Source organism: Herpailurus yagouaroundi, unplaced genomic scaffold, assembly GCF_014898765.1.
Source record: "Herpailurus yagouaroundi ecotype Mexico unplaced genomic scaffold, PumYag 139, whole genome shotgun sequence".
Taxonomy (NCBI): domain Eukaryota; kingdom Metazoa; phylum Chordata; class Mammalia; order Carnivora; family Felidae; genus Herpailurus; species Herpailurus yagouaroundi.
This window is the reverse complement of record NW_024412394.1, coordinates 43364866-43384936: the sequence shown is the minus strand read 5'-3', so window position 1 is coordinate 43384936 and position 20071 is coordinate 43364866. Positions and strand designations below refer to the sequence as shown.

Here is a 20071-nt window from a genome sequence, read left to right as displayed (position 1 = left end):
ATACAGGTGGAATTCACCACTAAACCATGAAGATCAGAAACAAGAAATAAAATCAGACAGGAAAGCAATTATTTTTAATTTAAAATTAATTTTAGTGTGCAATTAATTTCTACTTAGATAATTTATCATATAAAACTAGGGAAACCCTTTGCTGGGCTTTGTATTATTTTCGCCCGCTCGTTCAAGAACATCTAAATTAATGTTTCTTCCCTTAGGAGAAAAAAGGCCTCTTTAAATCTTCCTCCTTCTTTCCATACTTAATTCTTTTATTGGCACTCTTCCTCAGGGTGAGTTTCCTTCTTCGTGAAAATAATATACTATTTGTAACCTATTGATACCATTAATTTAGGTCCTCAAATTATAACGGACTTTCTGGATGATTAAGTAGTGCTAATGTGAAAAATGTCCATATAAAGTTAAAAATCAATGCTTACCTACTATCAGATAATCCTGTTTCGTATTTGTACTGCTGAATTAGATTATCTAAATTTCTGCAAAGCTGTAGTGTCACAGAAACAACCACTCTCTGTAGAACTTTTCCCATGTAAGGCAGAGTAGATGTGATTAAACCAATCCACTGTGGGTGCATCTTACAAGCACAGTGTTGATGCAAAGCTCGTATTACTGCACAGAGGAACATGCCTTGACATGTAATTGGCTGAGCATGCAAATACTGAAGAGAAGTCATGGGCTGATGGGGATTGATGTGTTCCAGGTCAGATACGACGAAATCGAAACCCGTTTCATTCTCTTCGGGGATAGTCATTACCCGGTGTTCTAGAACAATGAGCCTCTGAAGCACTTTAAGAAGCTGTGACTGGAGTGTGCTGCCATTGTCAAATTCATCCTCTGAGAAATTGATAAGGCTGTCTTCTGAGAAACCTTCTTCCACGGCAACCATGTTTTTACCTGCCATTTTCTCACTATGCCATTTCTGTGCACTAAAGATAGATGACAGCAAACAGTGAAGAATCACTTTCTGAACTTTGCACTTAGATAACATGTCAGAGATAAAACTAGGGAAACCCTTTGCTGAGCTTTCTATTACTTTTGCCAGCTCAGTAAAGAGAAGTGTCAAAATTTCTATGCTCATCATCTGCATGTTTCGATTGCCTATTAAATCTTGTGCAGTGACCTTGACGTGAGTTGGGTAATGGCTTCTCATGTAATATAAGCAGAGGGAAATAAGAATTTCTATATACATAGAACTCCGGAAGTTATGATTAGAGTCTACTGGAATGTGACTATAAAAGTCTTTGCCCATAACAGAAATCCGGTGTCTGGCCAAGAGATTCTGAAGCAGAGACAACTGAGGGGTATATGCATTATTTACACTAGTGGTTGAAATGGCATTTACAAAAGTAATAGGGTTAGTTTTCAAGATGGCTTTGATGGCAGAAAAAGCATACAGAGTCCTTGATGAATCATACAACTGGAGATACAGAAGCACATGCTGATAGAGTGGGTGGATGTTGAAATGGGGAGATTTCCGTGATCCTGGAGAACCCATATCACTCTCAATTTCAGAAATCTCTCCTTCTCCACAGCTGTACCAGTTCTCTAAATCCAGACCATCGCTGAAGAATACACTGGTTTGTTTGGGTTTTTCATTTGAAGCTTTTTTCTTGTCGTCATCCTTTTTTCTGGCAAGTTTTACTTTAGGTTTTGCTCCCGGTTGTTTACCTGACTCCTTAACAATGGTCTCTTTCTCGGAGACTTTTTCTGATAATTTTTCTTTGAAGCTGAACTGAATACTGCTGTGACTCCTCTGCCTGGATTTAGTTTCTATGGAAGCAACATTAGAGTCCTGGAGAATCTGTGTGGTTCCTGAAATACAAGGTGAGGAACTATTTCTGGAGATTCCATTTGCCACACACTCAAGGCCTCCCTCTGCAGACACAGCCAGCAACTGAGAACTGTCGTTACTCAGCAAAGCACTCTGACCCTGCGGAGCAGACTGCTCATCAGTTTTAAGGGCCTCCTCGCCTGGACCTACATCACTGTGCTCTGGGGGCACAGCTTCCATTTCTAACTGAGATGTCAATGATGCAGATTCTGCTTCGAGGCCACTTACGACTTTACATATCAGGTCAAACACTACCTGCTGAACATCATCATCTGGGGAGCTTGCACCTGGCACTTGAGAATCTTCTTGGGCGTTCACATTTTCAGGATCTACTTCGTAACTCAAGTTGTCCCCAGCAGAGGACTGTGAGCATCCAGAGTCGGAACTCTGAAGTACTTCTATCTGTTGGTCTGGAAGATCAAAATCAGATACAACCATTGGAATTGTCTCACTGCTGGTACTTAGAAGGGAAAGTCTGTCACTCAATGGATTAACAGTGAGACTAAAGTTCTCTATTTCGTCCATAGTGAGTGGCTTTTCACCACTTCCTTTAGATGCAATGAGTTGTACTTGGCTTACTGGCATATGAGAAAAATAGTAAAGAAGGAAAAAGATAAAATACATTAAAATGATTGAAATGTAGACTGAACTCAAGATTCTTAATCATTAGCTTCATCACCTTATACCTTCCTACGAAAATTACATTTTGTTACTATTTTAGACCCTTTAAGTTAGAAAATTATGTAGATGACTATTAACTAGAATTTAGTAAAGACAACTCAACAATAGGAGTATTATTTAATTGAATTAAATAAAACAACACATTAAAAACAGCTACAATATCAAAATTTGCCCTTACTCCCAAATAAGGTATCTTTTTTTTTTTTTTTTACTGCAGTTCAAAATTTTATTTTTTCCTCCCTGTGTAATATTTCCCTTAATTATTTTATTTCTAAGAATTCAAATACTTCAGTAGTTGATATGTATATATATATATACACACATACATATATGTCTATATATACACAGACATATATAAGCTTGATTTCAATAAAATTCAATATTTACAAATTATCAACATTATCAATATTCAACATTTATGAATTATAAGTAAGGCCCTAAATCAAGAGACAATGAGGGTGAGAGAAGGAAAAGACATCATTGTTCTCTCTAGAGTTTGAACTTGGTAGGGGATCACAAATATATTCATCCATTTCTGTACTTTTTGGAGAGCATACAGTGCTGATGGCATTCTTTTAAGAAAGAGCAAAAGGCTTAGTTCCATATGAGTATTACAAAGCAAATGTTATAGAATTCAGGGAAAGCATCATGACCCTACAGGTAAGGAGATCAATCTCGGAGGAAAGGTGAGAATTCAGCAGACAGGCAGGAATGGCAGCGGGTAAAGGGCTAGCAGAAAGAAGCTCAGGCAATAGGCAGGGTAGAACATGCTCTGAGAAGACTCAGGGGAAGCAGTGGAAAGTCAGGCTTTATAGAGGGCTCTGTCCATACTCTGTAGAAACACATTAAAGATGAAATGGGGGCATGACAGTGTAGCTGCAGCTTCATCACACAGCAGCCATGGGACTTTGAGAAAGCCCTGGCCAGCTAAGCATCTCTACCTGCACAGTAAAATGACCTTTTTATTACTGACCTCACAGGATTATTTGTCAAGATATGAATGAGTTTTGTGAGAATCTTTTGTCCCTAAAGTATAATAAGTTAATCCAAGGACCCATTATCACCGTATTGTAGATGTCCTCACTCGACAATTTGTAAAATGTGGACTTCCAAGTAATAATAGTGAACATCTAACTAACACTTATGATAGGCCAGTCTGCCCTAAACATTTGTAGGCATTTGTTTGCGGTCACAAACAGGACTACGTGTTATGTTCACAATGAAGCCTGGAAAGGTGGGTACTACTATTCCCATTTCACAGATGAGGAAAATGACTCATGAAATACAAATGGGCATTACAAGCTTTTTATATATTCTCAGTGAAGTATCTCTAGAACCTCACAAAACCAAAATTGCTCATTAAACTCTAAAGGTATTTCCATCAAAATTGAAGACTGTCTCTGAAAGTTGTGCTGACTCCTTCCTTCAAAGAGTCAACTGATAAGAGAAATCCAAGTCCTCTAAGATGACCATTGATGAAGTACATTCTGGCATGGGCCCACGTGAGCAATGCCAGTACACATGGACGGGAGAAAATAAGTCCATGGAGAAAACCTCACTGTTGCCAATCACTATTGTGTTCACTTCTCATTTCATTTTAATAACTTAATTCTAAATAAAGCTGTTCTACTTCCATGTGATATTCACCATTGCTGCAGGCAAAATTTTGCATGAAATGCTTGTCACTCTCTTCTCCGGGATAATAGGGAGCCTTATTCCAATAGCGTTCTGCTTGTACACGCTGCACTGAAACCCTCTGAGTTTTGGGATGAAGCAGGAGCAATAGCAATGGTTCCAAAACTCTTGCAATATCATGTCTTTGTAGCACTTGGTTCAGCCAGGCTTGTCCCACAGAGCTGGTAGAACCATCGAGACTGTTAAGGCTATCTAACATGATGAACAGTGACCTACAATAAACACCAATAATTAAAACAAAGAACAAAACATCTACTTTAATTGTCACACTCTAGTTTTTCTTAAACCAACATTACTGTAAGTTTTATTTTTAATTAACTTTTTAAAAGTAATCATACTTCAGAAAAACTTTTGACCACATCATTTTAATAATCTTAATCCCTACAGTCTCAGTAGATATGAAAAAGGAGAAAATCGTCTTTTCCCTTTCTTATATACTTGTGTTTTAATTTCCCAAGCATACATTACTTTTATAAGTACTAATGAACAAGGGAGAAAAAAAACTTAGTTTTGTTTCACCAATGTACTCCTGCTCATATCACCAAATACTGAACTCTGTGCAAGTTAACACTACTTCCATGCTCTTCTGTGCCCAATCTCTTTATGAGGCAAACCTGTGTGCTTAACTCAAAGAAAGAACTTCTGTGAAAGTTATGGAGGTGTGGCTTGGAATCTGAAAACCTGAGATTCAAATCTGGGCTATCAGCTCTACATCATGTGTGGTCTTGGGCAAGCCACTTATTTCTCTGGTCCTTCAGTGCCTCACTTGGATGATGAGAAAAGGCAGTCACCAAATGAGAGATGGTATTTGTAAAGTACCTAGGCCAAGGGCATAGTTCATTGTACTAGTTCAATACCAAATCATTTAAAAATGGTGATGTTGAAAAACTAATGTCTGAATAATGTCCAGTAAAGCACATATCTGATCCTGGGCTGGGCTTTAAGCAGAGTCAGATCTGTGGCCTCCTCTATGGTGGTGAGACTGCTATCCTGGGCCAGTATCTCAGTCTACCTATACATAGCATCTCCTTGGAAGTTAAGGCAAACCTCATATTTGGGGGATGAGTCATCTCGAGTGGTGTAGACAAGTAGCAAAACTACTCTCAGGCAGCTGCAGGTTCTCTGAATCCATGGAAGGGGTGTATATTTTAGCTTTAGACTTATGATGTCCAGTTCAGGCAGAAGACTGAAAATAACTGTTAGAGAAACAGTTACATCATCTACTATTTATGTTGAAATTTCTCTGTGAATACAGACCCATTGCTGTATCCCTGACACCTAGAATGCTGCCTGGCACATAGCAGGGGTCTTGTTGAATAGTCATCCAGTAAAAGAAAGGGGATCTGGGTGCTTCAAAGCCATGCATTTTAATATAGCTTAGATTTTTTTAAAAATAATTTATAAGCTCTCTTCATAATATCTGTAAATTACTATCTTGCACCCCTGCCAAATTAGGCAGAGGATTCAAGAAAAGAGACACTGAAATACCTGGCTGTAAAACCCAAGTATCAAATGTAACCAACCTGTCAAAAGAACGTGCAAAAGATGACGACTTATTTATATGGAGATCCCTTGTCAGATGCCAAAGAACTGCAAACTTTGCATGTGCTTCCATCCTTATTTTCTGAGGAGGAATATGGGAGATGAAATTATTTTTTTCTCCCTTGAAGATATTAAGCGATTTTATCAAAATCAAAATAGCAATTTAAGAGACAGTATTAGGTTCGATGTTCACAGTACTCAATACACCACACAATAAAACTATTTTTATGAAAGTAGAAATGTAAAAAAAAAAACTTAGAAATATTAAACCTAAAAAGTCATCTCACACTACCTCAGAAATCGTAATTATTTAGTTTAGACTAGGCAACCGGTTTTCTAGATTATTATGTAACGGGGATGGAAAGAGCTAATAATGTGCATATTATAATATCTTCAGTCTCGGAAGCATTTTTCCCTTATTTTAATAAAAATACTTAGTAGTCAAAATTTATTTTATTATACCCTACAATTTACTTTTGTTCCCAGAAATTATATATTATCTCAAATGAATTGATCACTACTTATAAAGCTGGCTTATTAGATTCAAAAATTTAGACACCTAAAAAATTACTTCTGTAAGAAAAACATCATTTTGAGATTATTTGGAAAATGTTAAGTGTTATGGTAACAATGGACAGAATAATGGAAAAATAAATGATTTAGAAAGACCAGCACTTGGTGTTAGATAATGAACATAAATGAATATAAATCAGGTAGAAACTGTGAAGTTATCAAGCTTTTCATAGTGTTCCTGTAGCATCTGTAGAATTCGTCAAGTAAAAGCCCTCCAAAATGAGGGACTGTAACGGTCTCAATTGTTTGTGATCACTTTGAGGGGAGCTTCCTTTTTTTCTACGGGTGTAATACATGCTTTTCCTATGAAGCCCATGTTTATACATCAACATATTAAAAAGTAATAGTATCTTAATTTTTTTTATGGATGTATAATACCTTTCTTCAGAAGTTAGTATTCCTTTAGAAATGTTACACAATAGGTATATAATTTGTCCTAGATTTACACTTAATGTAAACAAATTAAATGCAAGTCTTTATTAAACATTTTATTCCTAAAAATTTTTGAGAAAATGTGTTGAAGCAGAAACAGAATTTTAACATTTTTCTTGCAATAAACTTTCATGCCTCTCGTTTTCTCCTTCATTTGCCACTTCCTTCCTGGACAAAAGCTTCATTTACTTAACACTATGCCTTTCTGAATGACTCAAACTCACTTGCATTTAGAGTTCTTAAAAATTAGGGTGATACACCTCTAAAAGCTGTTCAATAAAATCTTTGATTTATGTTACAGAGAAGGCATGGGAAGATCACACACTTCATTAAACTTTCCCAAAGAGATCAACCAGATTGAAAGTTCCAGCTTCTCAGGCATACCAATGACTCTATCACCTTTACTCTCACTGACTTATCGACCATTTCATGTACATTGGGATACAAAATCCTTATTTTGGATACTATAATACAAATAATATAATCTCATATATTAGCATTCTATGGCTTATAAATGTAACTTCACACATATATCATTTCACATACATCAGTTAATGTATGCATAGTTCCATAACCAAGGCTACTGCTTCCTCTTTAAATGGTCTAAGAACTTGGACCAGCAACAACTTTAATCATCACTGCCTACAGATGGTGTCCTGAACCAAGAAATAAACCTAGTGTTTGATTTTGGGTTACTAGATTTTTCATATTACTGATGCTTTTGCAAAGAACTTTCTTCTAAAGGACAGAATGGGGTGCCTATGTGGCTCAGTAGGATGAGCATGTAACTAGTGATTTCTGCTCAGGTAATGACTCAGGGTTGTGGGACCGAGCCCCACATTGGACTCTATACTGGGCATGGAGCCTGCTTAAGATTCTCTCTCTCCCTCTGTCCCACCCCACTTGGGTGTGCGCACTCTCTCTCAAAAAAATAAAATAAAAAAGATAAGATAAAATTAAATTAAATTAAATTAAAAAGGACAGAACAAATTTGTTTTAAATATATGAAGACCATATACTCTACGAATGGATTTACACAATCTCTAATCAGATACTAGCTACAATAATTTTCCTACAGTTTCTTTAATTTACCTTTTGGTATAATGGGAGTCGGGTAGGTGGGGGTGGGTCAAGATGAAAAAAGAATTTACCTTATCTTTATGGGTTAACTGCTGACTTATAACATCCTCACAGATGCTAGAAGAAGGAACCAAGTTATGTAGTTGATAAAACAGTTCCACACTTTTCTGATGGTGCTGAGGTGTCCTATCTCCCAGCTGATCCCACAATGTTAAAGCTACATGCTACAGAAAAAGATTGTCAAAGTGACAGTGTTACCAAACCACACATTAAAACTTATTTAATAAGCATTTCCTGTTAGGTACAAACAAGCCTCTGAATGCCATTGAAGGTCTTCAATGTTCCTTATGCTACAAGGATAAGACTTAAAAGTATAGCTTTCCATGTGCTCACTTTTTGGGCATCGAGGTCGTTAGAACCTCTTATGATAGACCTTTAATGATTATTTTTATTCTTTTAAGATCCCTCCCTAATGATACTTATTTTAAACATCAAACATGGAAGAATTTTCTGCAGGGCCCAGAGAAGACCCCACTTCACTATTTTAGTGACACTTAGTAAAGTGCTGCTAGAATACATTATCCTTAAGAGGATACAAATCTCACATTGAATACAATATTTATGGTTATATGTTACAAAGTAAAATATAATTTACAGTTCAAATATCCAAATTACTTAAGCTTATATAAAATAGGTTGTATGTATTTTAGAGCTACACGTGTTAACAAAGCACTTGATAATCTATGACAGCATTAATAAAAACGTAACCATTTTCAGGGTTTACTGTCATACCGTTCTTACAGAAACCAACTTTAGCAGAAAGAACTATCTGGTGGGGCACAATGACTTGAATTGAGATAAAATTAAAGCAATTTTTTTTTATATATAAAGCATCTACCTGCCTAAGATGTAATACAATCCAATATACTTAATGTTCTTTCTATGTAGAGGGTATCATCTATACTGCTGTGATAAAAATCAAAAACTGTACATTTTTTTTTTCTCTGAATGGCATCATATACCACAGATGATAATCAAACAATACAGAGTCAGAAAAATTTTTCCTGGGAGTTTTGGAGAGCTGAGATTATACTCTACGAAAAGCAAAAGTGTCATAAGCACGTCATGTTGAAATAAGTTTTATTGTATAAATGGACTTAACCTCTTTTTCAGCTGAAATTACTCCTTCTGTGGCTTTGGAGCCTTAATACTTGCCTTCCCTAACCTCATCCTCATCTCCTCTCATCCTTTTTCCCTCTAGCAAAACTGGGGACAAGATTGGCAAAGCAGTACAGATGAAGTGTGGTATCTTTTTCTAGACATTATAATATTAACAGGTATTCAACGAAGCCTGATTATCATCTTTCAGATCTCTGCTAAGCAATCTAAGTCAAGTACCACCTTAGTCATGCATGTATTCCTCAGAATTTACCTTGAAAAATTCAGTCTTCTCAGCAATGTATCTCAGATTGCCTGGAGTGAGGGGAGGTCTAATAACTACCGCCACTCTTCCCTGGTTTGGACTTAAGGGCTGTGCAGGCTCCACACTGTTGATGTTCTCCCCAGTGACCATGGCCACAGACTGAGTCAGTCCCACCAGGTCCATGACTAATGAAATAGCAACACTCTGCACACTGAAATCGCTTGCTTGGCTGCAAGCGTTCATCAGGGTCTGGAGCCACAGCGGAGGCTGCACGTGCTCCCAGTCTGAAACAAAAGATGGAAGATGGAGTTCATCACACTAAACCTTTCACACATACACCAACGTCCAGGTACACTCCAAAACAAAGCACCTCTTCTCAACACCTTTAGGCCTTGATCTGTTAGTAAAACCAAGGTTTCTCACCTAGACTGGAGCTTTAAGAAAATAAAGCAGCAACAAGAATCCCATAAACTTTTTTAGTATGTAATTTTCTTATGCCACATAATACAATGTATTCCCCTGTCCTAAAAAACAGTGTATTAATCAACAGATATTATGTAGTACTCACTCACTGCACTCTGTGTGCATATATAAAAATTTAAATAATGGTAAACACTTATGATATTAGTCTTAATAAAGGAAACCAATGGATCTAAATGATATGTTACTTTTCTCCAGAGAAAGAAGTTAATTTCCTTCTTACCTTCAACTCACTTGTAAGTACACTGTGAAAGACATCAAAATCACAAAATTTTCCAATATGCCAACATGTATTATCTCCCCATAAAGACAATATTTCATTAAAAATACTAGGGGTGCCTAAAAAAATCAGGGGTGGTACAGTCAAGTCAAGCGTCTGAATTCAGCTTAGATCATGATCTCAGAGTTCGTGAGTTCAAGCCCTGCATTGGGCACTGCACCTATCATGCAGAGCCTGCCTGGGATTCTCTCTCTCTCTCTGTCCCTCCCCTACTTTTGCGCTCTCTCAAAATAATAAATAATTTTTAAAAATCTACAAATTAAAATAACACTTTAAAAAATTAACTGGCTAAAAAAAATCTTAGTTTTAATTCTGAGTGCTTTAAAAAAAAAAAAGTAAATAAAAAGCATGCTATGAAAAAGATTCAAATATAAATAAAACCAAGATGACCTTACCAGTCTCAGACTTCTCAGAATGTAGGTCTGAAGTATGGTTCCCCTCAGCAATGTAAACTGGGAAACTGGAGCACTCCAGGAAGAGCTGGCAGGCAGAAAGGAAGGCGGAAAGGTATTCTTTTGAAGTTTTCTGTTTACTTATGTTTCTCTCCTTTACATCTCCATGGGAATCCCTATCCCATTTTGAAGTCTCTTCTTGCTCTCTACTGAGATCCCCTGAATGCTCTGTAGCCAAAGCCTGAGAAAAAGAGTTGCCCTGAATGATGTAGAGGTTGATAAGTCTAGTGAGAAACTGCTGGACATACTCCAAGCAACATTGCATTGCAGTTTTTTGGGCTGTCTTCCCACTTCGGGGTGCTGTCCCCTGGGTGACTATGGAAGGGGCCTGGATGATGGTTTCTTCAGATCCTACGGTGGAGGCCGTTTCAGTCTCAGAGGATGTGCTACCGATGGGAATGGCAGCTGTCCCCTGCCCCTCACTCAGGTCTCTGTCGATATCATCACTTCGGTCTGCTTGATACTGTATAAACTCAGTAAATCCACTCTCTGATGATCGACTGCTTGGTGGGTTTTCTCCATCTTCAAATACTTCAGTAGGATTTTCAAGAGACACTGATGATACCTGGTAGTGATTAAAAACAGCAAAGGCTAAGTGATTAAATGCATATATTAGAAATCAAAAATTAGAAATGGCCACATTGAGAGAAGTCAGTTTAGATTACACGATTCAAAACTTAATCCACACGTTCAGCTGAATCTTAGAGCAGTTTCTACAACTGATTCATATTTCTATGATAATCAATAGGGAATACTGGTACAGTTCTAATGAATATATTAAAATAAACTCGGGGCACCAGGGTGGCTCAGTCAGTTAAGCATCTGACTTCAGCTGAGGTCACTATCTCATGGTTCATGAGTTTGGGCCCCTCATCTGCGCTGACAGTGCAGAGCCTGCTTCAGATCCTCTGTCTCCCTTTCTCTCTGACCCTCCCCAGCTTGTGCTCTCTCAAAAATAAAATTAAAACATTAAAAATAAACTCACTCATTAAGAATTATTTGCTGTATGCAAAGATTTGGTTTTTGAAGGCAAAATATGCATATAGCACAAATCTCTAACATCTATATCCCTATTTCCAAACAACTGACAATTTATTCAATCTGCTTCACGAAATCACTTTCCTAATGTCTAAATGAGGCAAGGAATGAGACATTTTAAAAGCTAGAAATAAATTCGAATAGGTCATCTGTTCAATAATCATGAATGTGAAATTTCTATGTGAAATGTGTAAAATGCTATTTAAATGGTTACCATTAATCTTCCATTCTTTTAACAGTTACTGAACCTATGTTACATGGCAGACACTGTATTGTATACCAGGAACAAAAAGATAGTTTGCAATCTAAGGGAGAAGACAATTAAGTTATAATATAAACAAAAATGGACCAGGTACTGGAATAGAGCTGGAATGAATTAATCGTCCCCTTCCTACAAAGACTGGATAAGTACAATCATCAAACATATTTTTGGGTTTAGTTTAAGGAAACAGAAGTTGTACATATCATGAATTGCTTGGGGACTTTGCCAGAGCATAATGTGAACTTGAATGAGATTACTTTTTAGTGACTAAAAAGGGATATTATTGAAGATTACAGAAGATACAAACTAATTGTTCTGCTGCTACAAAGCTGGGCCTCACCCACTGTTCCTTGCTTCAGTAAATGACATCACCATTCATCAAATCAGAAGACGGAAATCTAGGGGTGATCCCTGGGATCTTCTCCATCTTTCCTTGGCACTTCCCCTACATCCACTTCAGAATAGTGGTTAAGAGTACTGGCCATGAGTCAACTAAGGTTCAGCCACTTACTAGCTTGGCAAGTTATTTAACCTCTCTAAAACCTCAGTTTCCTGATAAGTATAATGGAGATAACAATAGTGCCTACATTTTACAGTTGCTATGAGAATTAAGTAAAACAGTATATCTAAAGCACATGGTTTAGTACCTGCCAGTTTGATTTTTTTTTAACGTTTATTTATTTTTGAGACAGAGAGAGACAGAACATGAACGGGGGAGGGTCAGAGAGAGGGAGACACAGAATCTGAAACAGGCTCCAGGCTCTGAGCTGTCAGCACAGAGCCCAACGCGGGACTCGAACTCACGGACCGTGAGATCATGACCTGAGCCGAAGTCGGCCGCTCAACCGACTGAGCCACCCAGGCGCCCCTAGTACCTGCCAGTTTGTAAATAAACATTCAAAAAATGTTTGTGATCACTTATTACCCTTATCAAACTATTACTAGGTCTGATTTTTTTTTTAATTTATTTTGAGAGAGAGAGAAAGAGAGCGCACATGCACACAAGTGAGCAGGGAGGGGCGGAGAAAGAATCTTAAGCAGTCTCCAAGCCTAGTGAGGAGCCTGATGTGGGGCTTGATCTCACGAACTGTGAGACCATGACCTGAGCTGAAATCAAGAGTAGGATGCTTAACTGCTTAACCGACTGAGCCACCCAGGCACCCTGAATTTTTCTCTTAAATGTCTGGCTAATCCATCCATTCCTGTGTGTTCACTCCCGCATCTTGTCAGCACATTACCACCACCTCTCACCTGCACTACTGCAGGTCTCCCCACATCCACTTTGTTTCTGAGATCCATGCTCCACACTGCAAAGTAATTTATCTCTTATAGAAGTCTTATTATGTTGCTTGCTTCTACCCTTCAGTGTCTTCCCACTGCTCCTAAGATAAAGAATAAAAGCCCCGCTAGAGTGAAAAGGCTCTGCATTACCTGGTCCCTGCCTACCTGAAGACTTATCTCTCCCTCACTGTGTGCACAGTGTTCCTTTCTGCCCAAGAGCCTTGGGGAATGTTTCTTCCTCTCCCAAGCGCTCTCTCCTTTCTACCTCATTCCACCCCAGTTTCTCTAGGGCTTTACTCAAACAACCCTTCCTCAAGAAAGCCTTTTAGGCCCACAGTCTAGGTCACATCACTGCATTTTCCACATTCCTACCACTCTATATTCTCCTTCATTTATTTATCATGACTGTAATTAAGTGTGCAATTATTTGTTTAATATGTGTCTCCCAACTAGCAAAAACGGGTCAGGAAGGCAGGGACTGTGCCAACTTCACCACTGGATCACTGGCTATGCAGAGTGCATGCTGGATAAAGAGAGGCTGTTTTCTCTATTTCAAAGCTAAGAACACTGAGGGCTCAGGGAAGTTAAAAACAAAACTTGCCCAAGGTTATACAGCAAATAAGGTTAAAAGTTATTAGGAAAGCTTAGCTTAGGTGATTCTAAACTTCAGGATATTTTTTTCATAGCCTATCACTATTATGAGAACTTTTCATATTATAATGACAAAGTTTACAGGCAGGTATCTAAACTGAACTGTCAACCTTTAACAACCATCTAAAACCTTGTACTAATACATTTTTAAAAAGAAGTCCTATTTATATTTTTTTTAATTTTTTTAATTTTTTTTAAATTTTTTTTCAACGTTTATTTATTTTTGGGACAGAGAGAGACAGAGCATGAACGGGCGAGGGGCAGAGAGAGAGGGAGACACAGAATCGGAAACAGGCTCCAGGCTCTGAGCCATCAGCCCAGAGCCCGACGCGGGGCTCGAACTCACGGACCGCGAGATCGTGACCTGGCTGAAGTCGGATGCTTAACCGACTGCGCCACCCAGGCGCCCCAAAAGAAGTCCTATTTAAATGATAAAATTGTCATTAGCTTATTGCTATTTCTGTATTGATCTTTTTCACATAAGGATCGTAAAACAACGGACATTAATAGAATTTAAGCTACAAATTCAGTTAAACTTATATACATTTATAATATTTAGTTGCATGGTCTATATCATATAACTATGTTTCAGATTATTTTATAGTAAAATGTCTTTCTGAAGAGAGAAAGACATGACATATTTTGGACATAAGGGTATAAAGATCCAATACACTGATCTTACAAAAGTGTACTAAGTGCACGGAGACAAAAATAGATTCATTTTTAATGAATTATTGTTTCACTTACACTTTAAATAAAAAGAAATAAAGAAAATACCCTCAGCTTTCAAATATGATAAATTTTAGACACTTCAGTGAAGATAATAACCATTGTGCTTCCGTAAAAAATAGGAAAGAACATATATGGTCCCAGAATATAGAAGACAACCAAAGAGAGAGGGAAAAGCATACTCCCAGGTTAACATACCATTATGTTTAAAAAAAAAAAAAAAAAAGTACGAGCCCTGGGTGAGCTCTGCTTCTCTTTCCCCCTCTGTGCCCCTTGCTCACTTGTGCCCTCTCTCTCTCTCTCAAAACAAAAACAAAAACAAAAGTATATTATTTGTCCTTTATTTAATATGAATGGATATTCCTATTTACCTTAACCTGTAACCATCAATAAGTGCCTCCACTTGTTTTCGACATAGTTAATATTCACATATTTGAATATGCTATCAAGAGAATGCGAAGGTCCTCCTTTACTTGAATGAATTTCACTCAACAACAAAAAAGCAATTAGTAACTATTTTAGTTTAATTTCGAAGATCCTAGAAGTATATATTAAAGAAAACTAGCAGAACAAAATGAATTTTCCTACAACAGAATCAATATATATCACATATAAATAACAAGCAGATAGGAAGGAAAGTTAAGAGATTGGTTTTAGTTTATGCCTGATAATCCTGGGATATATTTAAATTGATCACGGGCCAGTCACATTCATTTCATACATGAAGAGCAAAATATTTAAAAAGTCCAACAAAAACGTTTTAGGGTTAATACTTGATGGGAAAGGTTGTATTAGACTATCCTGATGATAAAACATTTTGCCTGGCTAGGGGGGAAAAAAAAGCAACTAGAAAAAAAAAGTAAGGGCAACAATACAAACCCAGGATTTAGGTAATGAACTCAAAATACTAGAAAATTTTAAATCCTTGTTTTAACATAGTACCACAATGGCTAAATTCAATGGAATTATATAGGTGTTTTTTTCCATAAGTGTATCACAGGTATTTTAAGTATGCTACTTGGCCAGACATTAAAATTACTGTAATTTTATTCAACATCATAAAGCATTAAAAATCTGGAAGACTGAGGAGAGTAAAAAAGATTCTGGATTTCAAGAAGAGCACATCAAATTAGTGTATATATGAAAAGGACCACTAAAGTTTAGATTATAAACCTGCTGTCCAGTATGGTAGCTATAGCTACTAGTCACATGTGGCTACTGACCTCTTGTATTATGGCTGATCTGAACAGATGAACTAAATTTTTTCAATTAATTTAAATTGAAATTCAGAAAGTTAATAACTAATTTAGTTATGATAAACCTTTTAAATATGTTTAGGACAATTTGGATATGTAAATCTAATTTTTCAAATATAAACTTTATAAAAAATATACATCAAGTATTTCTGATAAAAATTTTAATTTTCAATGCTGTTAAGTATAAAATACACACTGGAATTTTGAAGACTTAGTACAAAAAAGAATGTAAAATATCTCACCCTTTAAATATTACATCAATTTTGTGTTGGTTATAGGGTTAAAATGATTATTAGCTATATTGGGCTAAATAAAATATAGTTAAAATATTTTCACCTGTTTCTATTTTTTAATGTGGCTACTGGAAAATTAAAAATTACATATGCTACTTGCATTATACTTCCAGTGGAGAGCTGATAAAGACCGTTAAAATTGCCAAAAGCCTACAAGACTGTCTACTGCCACAACATTTAGGTCTAGAAAATATTCACTAATATTTAAAAAAAATTTTTTTTTAAATTTTATTTATTTTGAGAGACAGAGAGTGCAGAGGAGGGGCAGAGAGAGGGGGAGAGAGAGAATACCAGGCAGGCTCCGTGTTGTTAGCACAGAGTCCGATGTAGGGCTCAAAGTCACGAATGATGTGATCATGATCTGAGCCGAAACCAAGCGTTGGGCGCTTAACAGACTGAGTACCCTGGTGCCCCATCATTCGCTAATATTTAAATGAGTATGTATAAACTATTCTGCTCTGAAGAAACGTAATTGGTCTAGTAACAAAAATAAGAGCAAACACTACCTTTTTGTCTTCCCATTCTTTGACTGAGTTGTTCTGCCCACTTGAAAACTGCAACACACCTCCAGTGCTGGCAGACAAGAGTGGAGGTTGCACCTTGCTAAGGATCTTTGAGCAGAGCCTGAGTGAATCTGTGAGTTCAGACAAGTGTAATGTCTGGAGATGGCTTGTCAGGGCAGAAATCATCCTGAGGAGCAACTGGGGCAAGTGTTCAGTCTGGATTTCAATATAAGTCTCCTGAAGATGAAAGCAATGACAAAAATTTATATAATGTATAACCCTATTTGTTTTTAATCTATACAACACAAATAATTTTACTCATCTGTAATATTATATAGGTATCATGCACTTAATTAATATGGTATGGTCATTTTATTACTGATTTACAAAATTTCTATTCCCAAATTCTCAATTTATGTACCTCAAGGTATATATTATAAAATAATCCCAGTTTTATCTAATTTACCAAAATAATAATACAAAAAATGTGAATGCAACCAGTTAAAGACAAAATAGGCTGAATGTCATACCTGACACAACACCCTCATACTTCTAGTAGGCTTCAAAATGAGAAAGCAAAGATTTGAGGAGAGAAAAGGAGAAAAGGTTTCCAACAGTCTTCAGTGAGCACAAATGCAGTATTAGACCACTATACACTAAACATTTAAGACTACAATAACAAGCAATTATGACGTATATTCCACATATCACATAAAACTTATATATGTATTATATATGTCTGAGGAAAAACATTTGGAAAAGTTTAAGAAAAAAAAAGCTATGCCAAAAGGAAAAGTAATCAATTTAACTTTAAAGATGAAATTTATTTAAGGATGAGGTCTCCAACATGAAAATATCTGAACTATTTTATTACATTCCTCAATACTTTTTTTTACCAAGGTCGTCTTACCAAAGAAACTATATCCAACAAAAAATCCACCAGTAAGCAGAAATTGGTCAGCTGTAACTCAGATGACTCACTACTATCTCCAGGCCCAATCTGAAGTCTGGCATGCAGTGTCCTCCTAAAAGGACAAAATTCACTTTATCAAGTATACTATTAGGTGATATGAATATTCATATCATACATACCTCACTTTCTTTTTTAATGAGAGTCAACACTGGGGCATACACACAGTGATGTTCCTGTGAATTCCTTTCCCACAGGGCACTACTGTACCTCTAAGCGAAAATTTTCCAAAGCAAGATTCCTCGGCTTACACTCTCTCTGGAACTCCCATCCTGCACTTCCAAGTGTTCTGGGTGGATCTTTTTTGGACTTCCCACTGCTCCCTCTACACATAATATCTCCTAGTTAAAGTGGATTATTTGTGATTTGATTTATAACCTCAGGGTCTCTTTATACCAACTTTTACTCCTGATGTGCCGTCCTCCCTTCAACCCCAGTCTCCCAAATCCAGAATGCATCTATCCTTCAAGGTTTGAGATCAAATGTTACCTCCTCTAGGAAGCCTCTTCTGATCTAAGTTGTAAAGATCATTCCTCCAACATTCACTTTAAATATTAGTTCTATACGATCATACGTTGCCCTACACTCTAAAGACAAAGAATATGACAGAGTCCCTAACCAGCAAGAAATATAAGCATACAGACAAATAAGTTTAACAGTGTAGGATGAACTGATTCTGATGGGAGATTTGAAGGAGTCATGGAAGGCTTCAGAAAGGTGGGGTCACCTCTCTATAGGACCTCCCAGATGGGCTAGGGGGAAGAATATTTTCAAAGAAATAGCACAAGTGAAGGCTCAGCAGCATGACTAAAGGCTCAGTCAATATGTGTTCAGGGAATAGTACAGATGGGTAAAGAAGGGTGGATGAGTGTGAATGAAGGTGGAAACTCAGGTCATGGCTATGTAGCAAAAACACGTTCGTAATTCCTCAACACCCTACCACATTTTAATCTATGAAGGTATCTGTAACTTTAATACTAGAAATAATATGTCCGTGTTTTACTTGTTCCCGCTAGAAGGTCTTTGAAGACAGGGACTGTCTATATACCTAGGTGCTCATTATCTATTGAATAAGTAAGCAAACAATTTTCTAAATCATTAAAGGGATTAATGTTTTATATTTTTAAGACTTCTAAATCTGAGATCATATACCCTTACTTTTTAAAAAAATTTTCTTTTTATATTTTTAAAAATTTACATCCAAATTAGTTAGCATATAGTGAAACAATGATTTCAGGAGTAGATTCCTTAATGCCCCTTACCCATTTAGCCCATCCCCCCTCCCACAACCCCTCTAGTAACCCTCAGTTTGTTCTCCATATTTATGAGTCTTTTCTGTTTTGTCCCCTTCCCTTATTTTCATCTGTTTTGTCTCTTAAAGTCCTCATATGAGTGAAGTCATAGGATTTTTGTTTTTCTCTGACTAATTTCACTTAGCATAATACCCTCCAGTTCCATCCACGTCATTGCAAATGACAAGATTTCATTCTTTTTGATTGCTGAGGAATACTCCATTGTATATATATACCACATCTTCTTTATCCATTCATCCATCGATGGACATTTGGGTTCTTTCCATACTTTGGCTATTGTTGATAGTGCTGCTGTAAACATAGGGGTGCATGTGTCCCTTCGAAACAGCACACCTGTACCTGTGGATAAATGCCTAGTAGTGCAATTGCCAGGTTGTAGGGTAGTTCTGTTTTTAGTTTTTTGAGGAACCTCCATAGTGTTTTCCAGAGTGGCTGCACCAGCTTGCATTGCCACCAACAGTGCAAAAGAGATCCTCTTTCACTGCATCCTCACCAACATCTGTGGCCTGAGTTGTTAATATTAGCCATTCTTTTTTTTAAATTTTTTTTTAACGTTTATTTATTTTTGAGACAGAGGACAGAGCATGAACAGGGGAGGGTCAGAGAGAGGGAGACACAGAATCTGAAACAGGCTCCAGGCTCTGAGCGGTCAGCACAGAGCCCGACGCGGGGCTCGAACTCACGGACTACGAGATCATGACCTGAGCCGAAGTCGGACGCTCAACCGACCGAGCCACCCAGGCGCCCCAATATTAGCCATTCTGACAGGTGTAAGGTGGTATCTCATGGTGGTTTTGATTTGTATTTCCCTGATGATGAGTGATGTTGAGTGATGTTGAGAATTTTTTCATTTTTCACGTGTCCTTGGAGAAGTGTCTATTCATGTCTTTTGCCTATTTCTTCAGTGGATTATTTGTTTTTTGGGTGTTGAGTCTGGTAAGTTCTTTATAGGTTTTGGATACTAACCCTTTATCTGATACGTCATTTGCAAATATCTTCTCCCATTCTGTTAAATTTTTTTTAAACATTTATTTATTTTTGAGAGACAGAGAAAAAACAGACTGTGAGCCAGGGAGGGGCAGAGAGAGAGGAAGACACAGAATCCAAAGCAGGTTCCAGGCTCTCAGCTGTCAGCACAGAAGCCAATGCAGGGTTCAAACTCATGAACTGCGAGATCATGACCTGAGCTGAAGTTAGACGCTCAACCAACTGAGCCACCCAGGCGCCCTGCTTACTTTCTGACTATATGCTCCCAAGGCTTGAGGGGTTTATCCGGTTCTGAGAGGATCTG

General features: G+C 37.2%; 1 protein-coding gene across 8 annotated transcripts in view; it reads right to left on the bottom strand.

The window, feature by feature from the left end:
- DOP1A (DOP1 leucine zipper like protein A) overlaps positions 1-20071 on the bottom strand; it is a 113733-nt gene that overhangs the window by 33194 nt on the left and 60468 nt on the right. For 6 of the 8 annotated variants that reach the window (XM_040474034.1, XM_040474033.1, XM_040474038.1 and 3 more), the window contains 9 exons: positions 17408-17522; positions 17028-17057; positions 16501-16734; positions 10428-11049; positions 9282-9556; positions 7921-8073; positions 5746-5846; positions 4175-4434; positions 435-2424 (listed from right to left, as the gene is read on the bottom strand). In XM_040474034.1, coding sequence (XP_040329968.1) covers positions 435-2424; positions 4175-4434; positions 5746-5846; positions 7921-8073; positions 9282-9556; positions 10428-11049; positions 16501-16734; positions 17028-17057; positions 17408-17522 — 3780 coding nt within the window. The remainder of the gene's footprint in view (positions 1-434; positions 2425-4174; positions 4435-5745; positions 5847-7920; positions 8074-9281; positions 9557-10427; positions 11050-16500; positions 16735-17027; positions 17058-17407; positions 17523-20071) is intronic. The other 2 variants (XM_040474036.1, XM_040474040.1) reach the window with 1 other exon arrangement.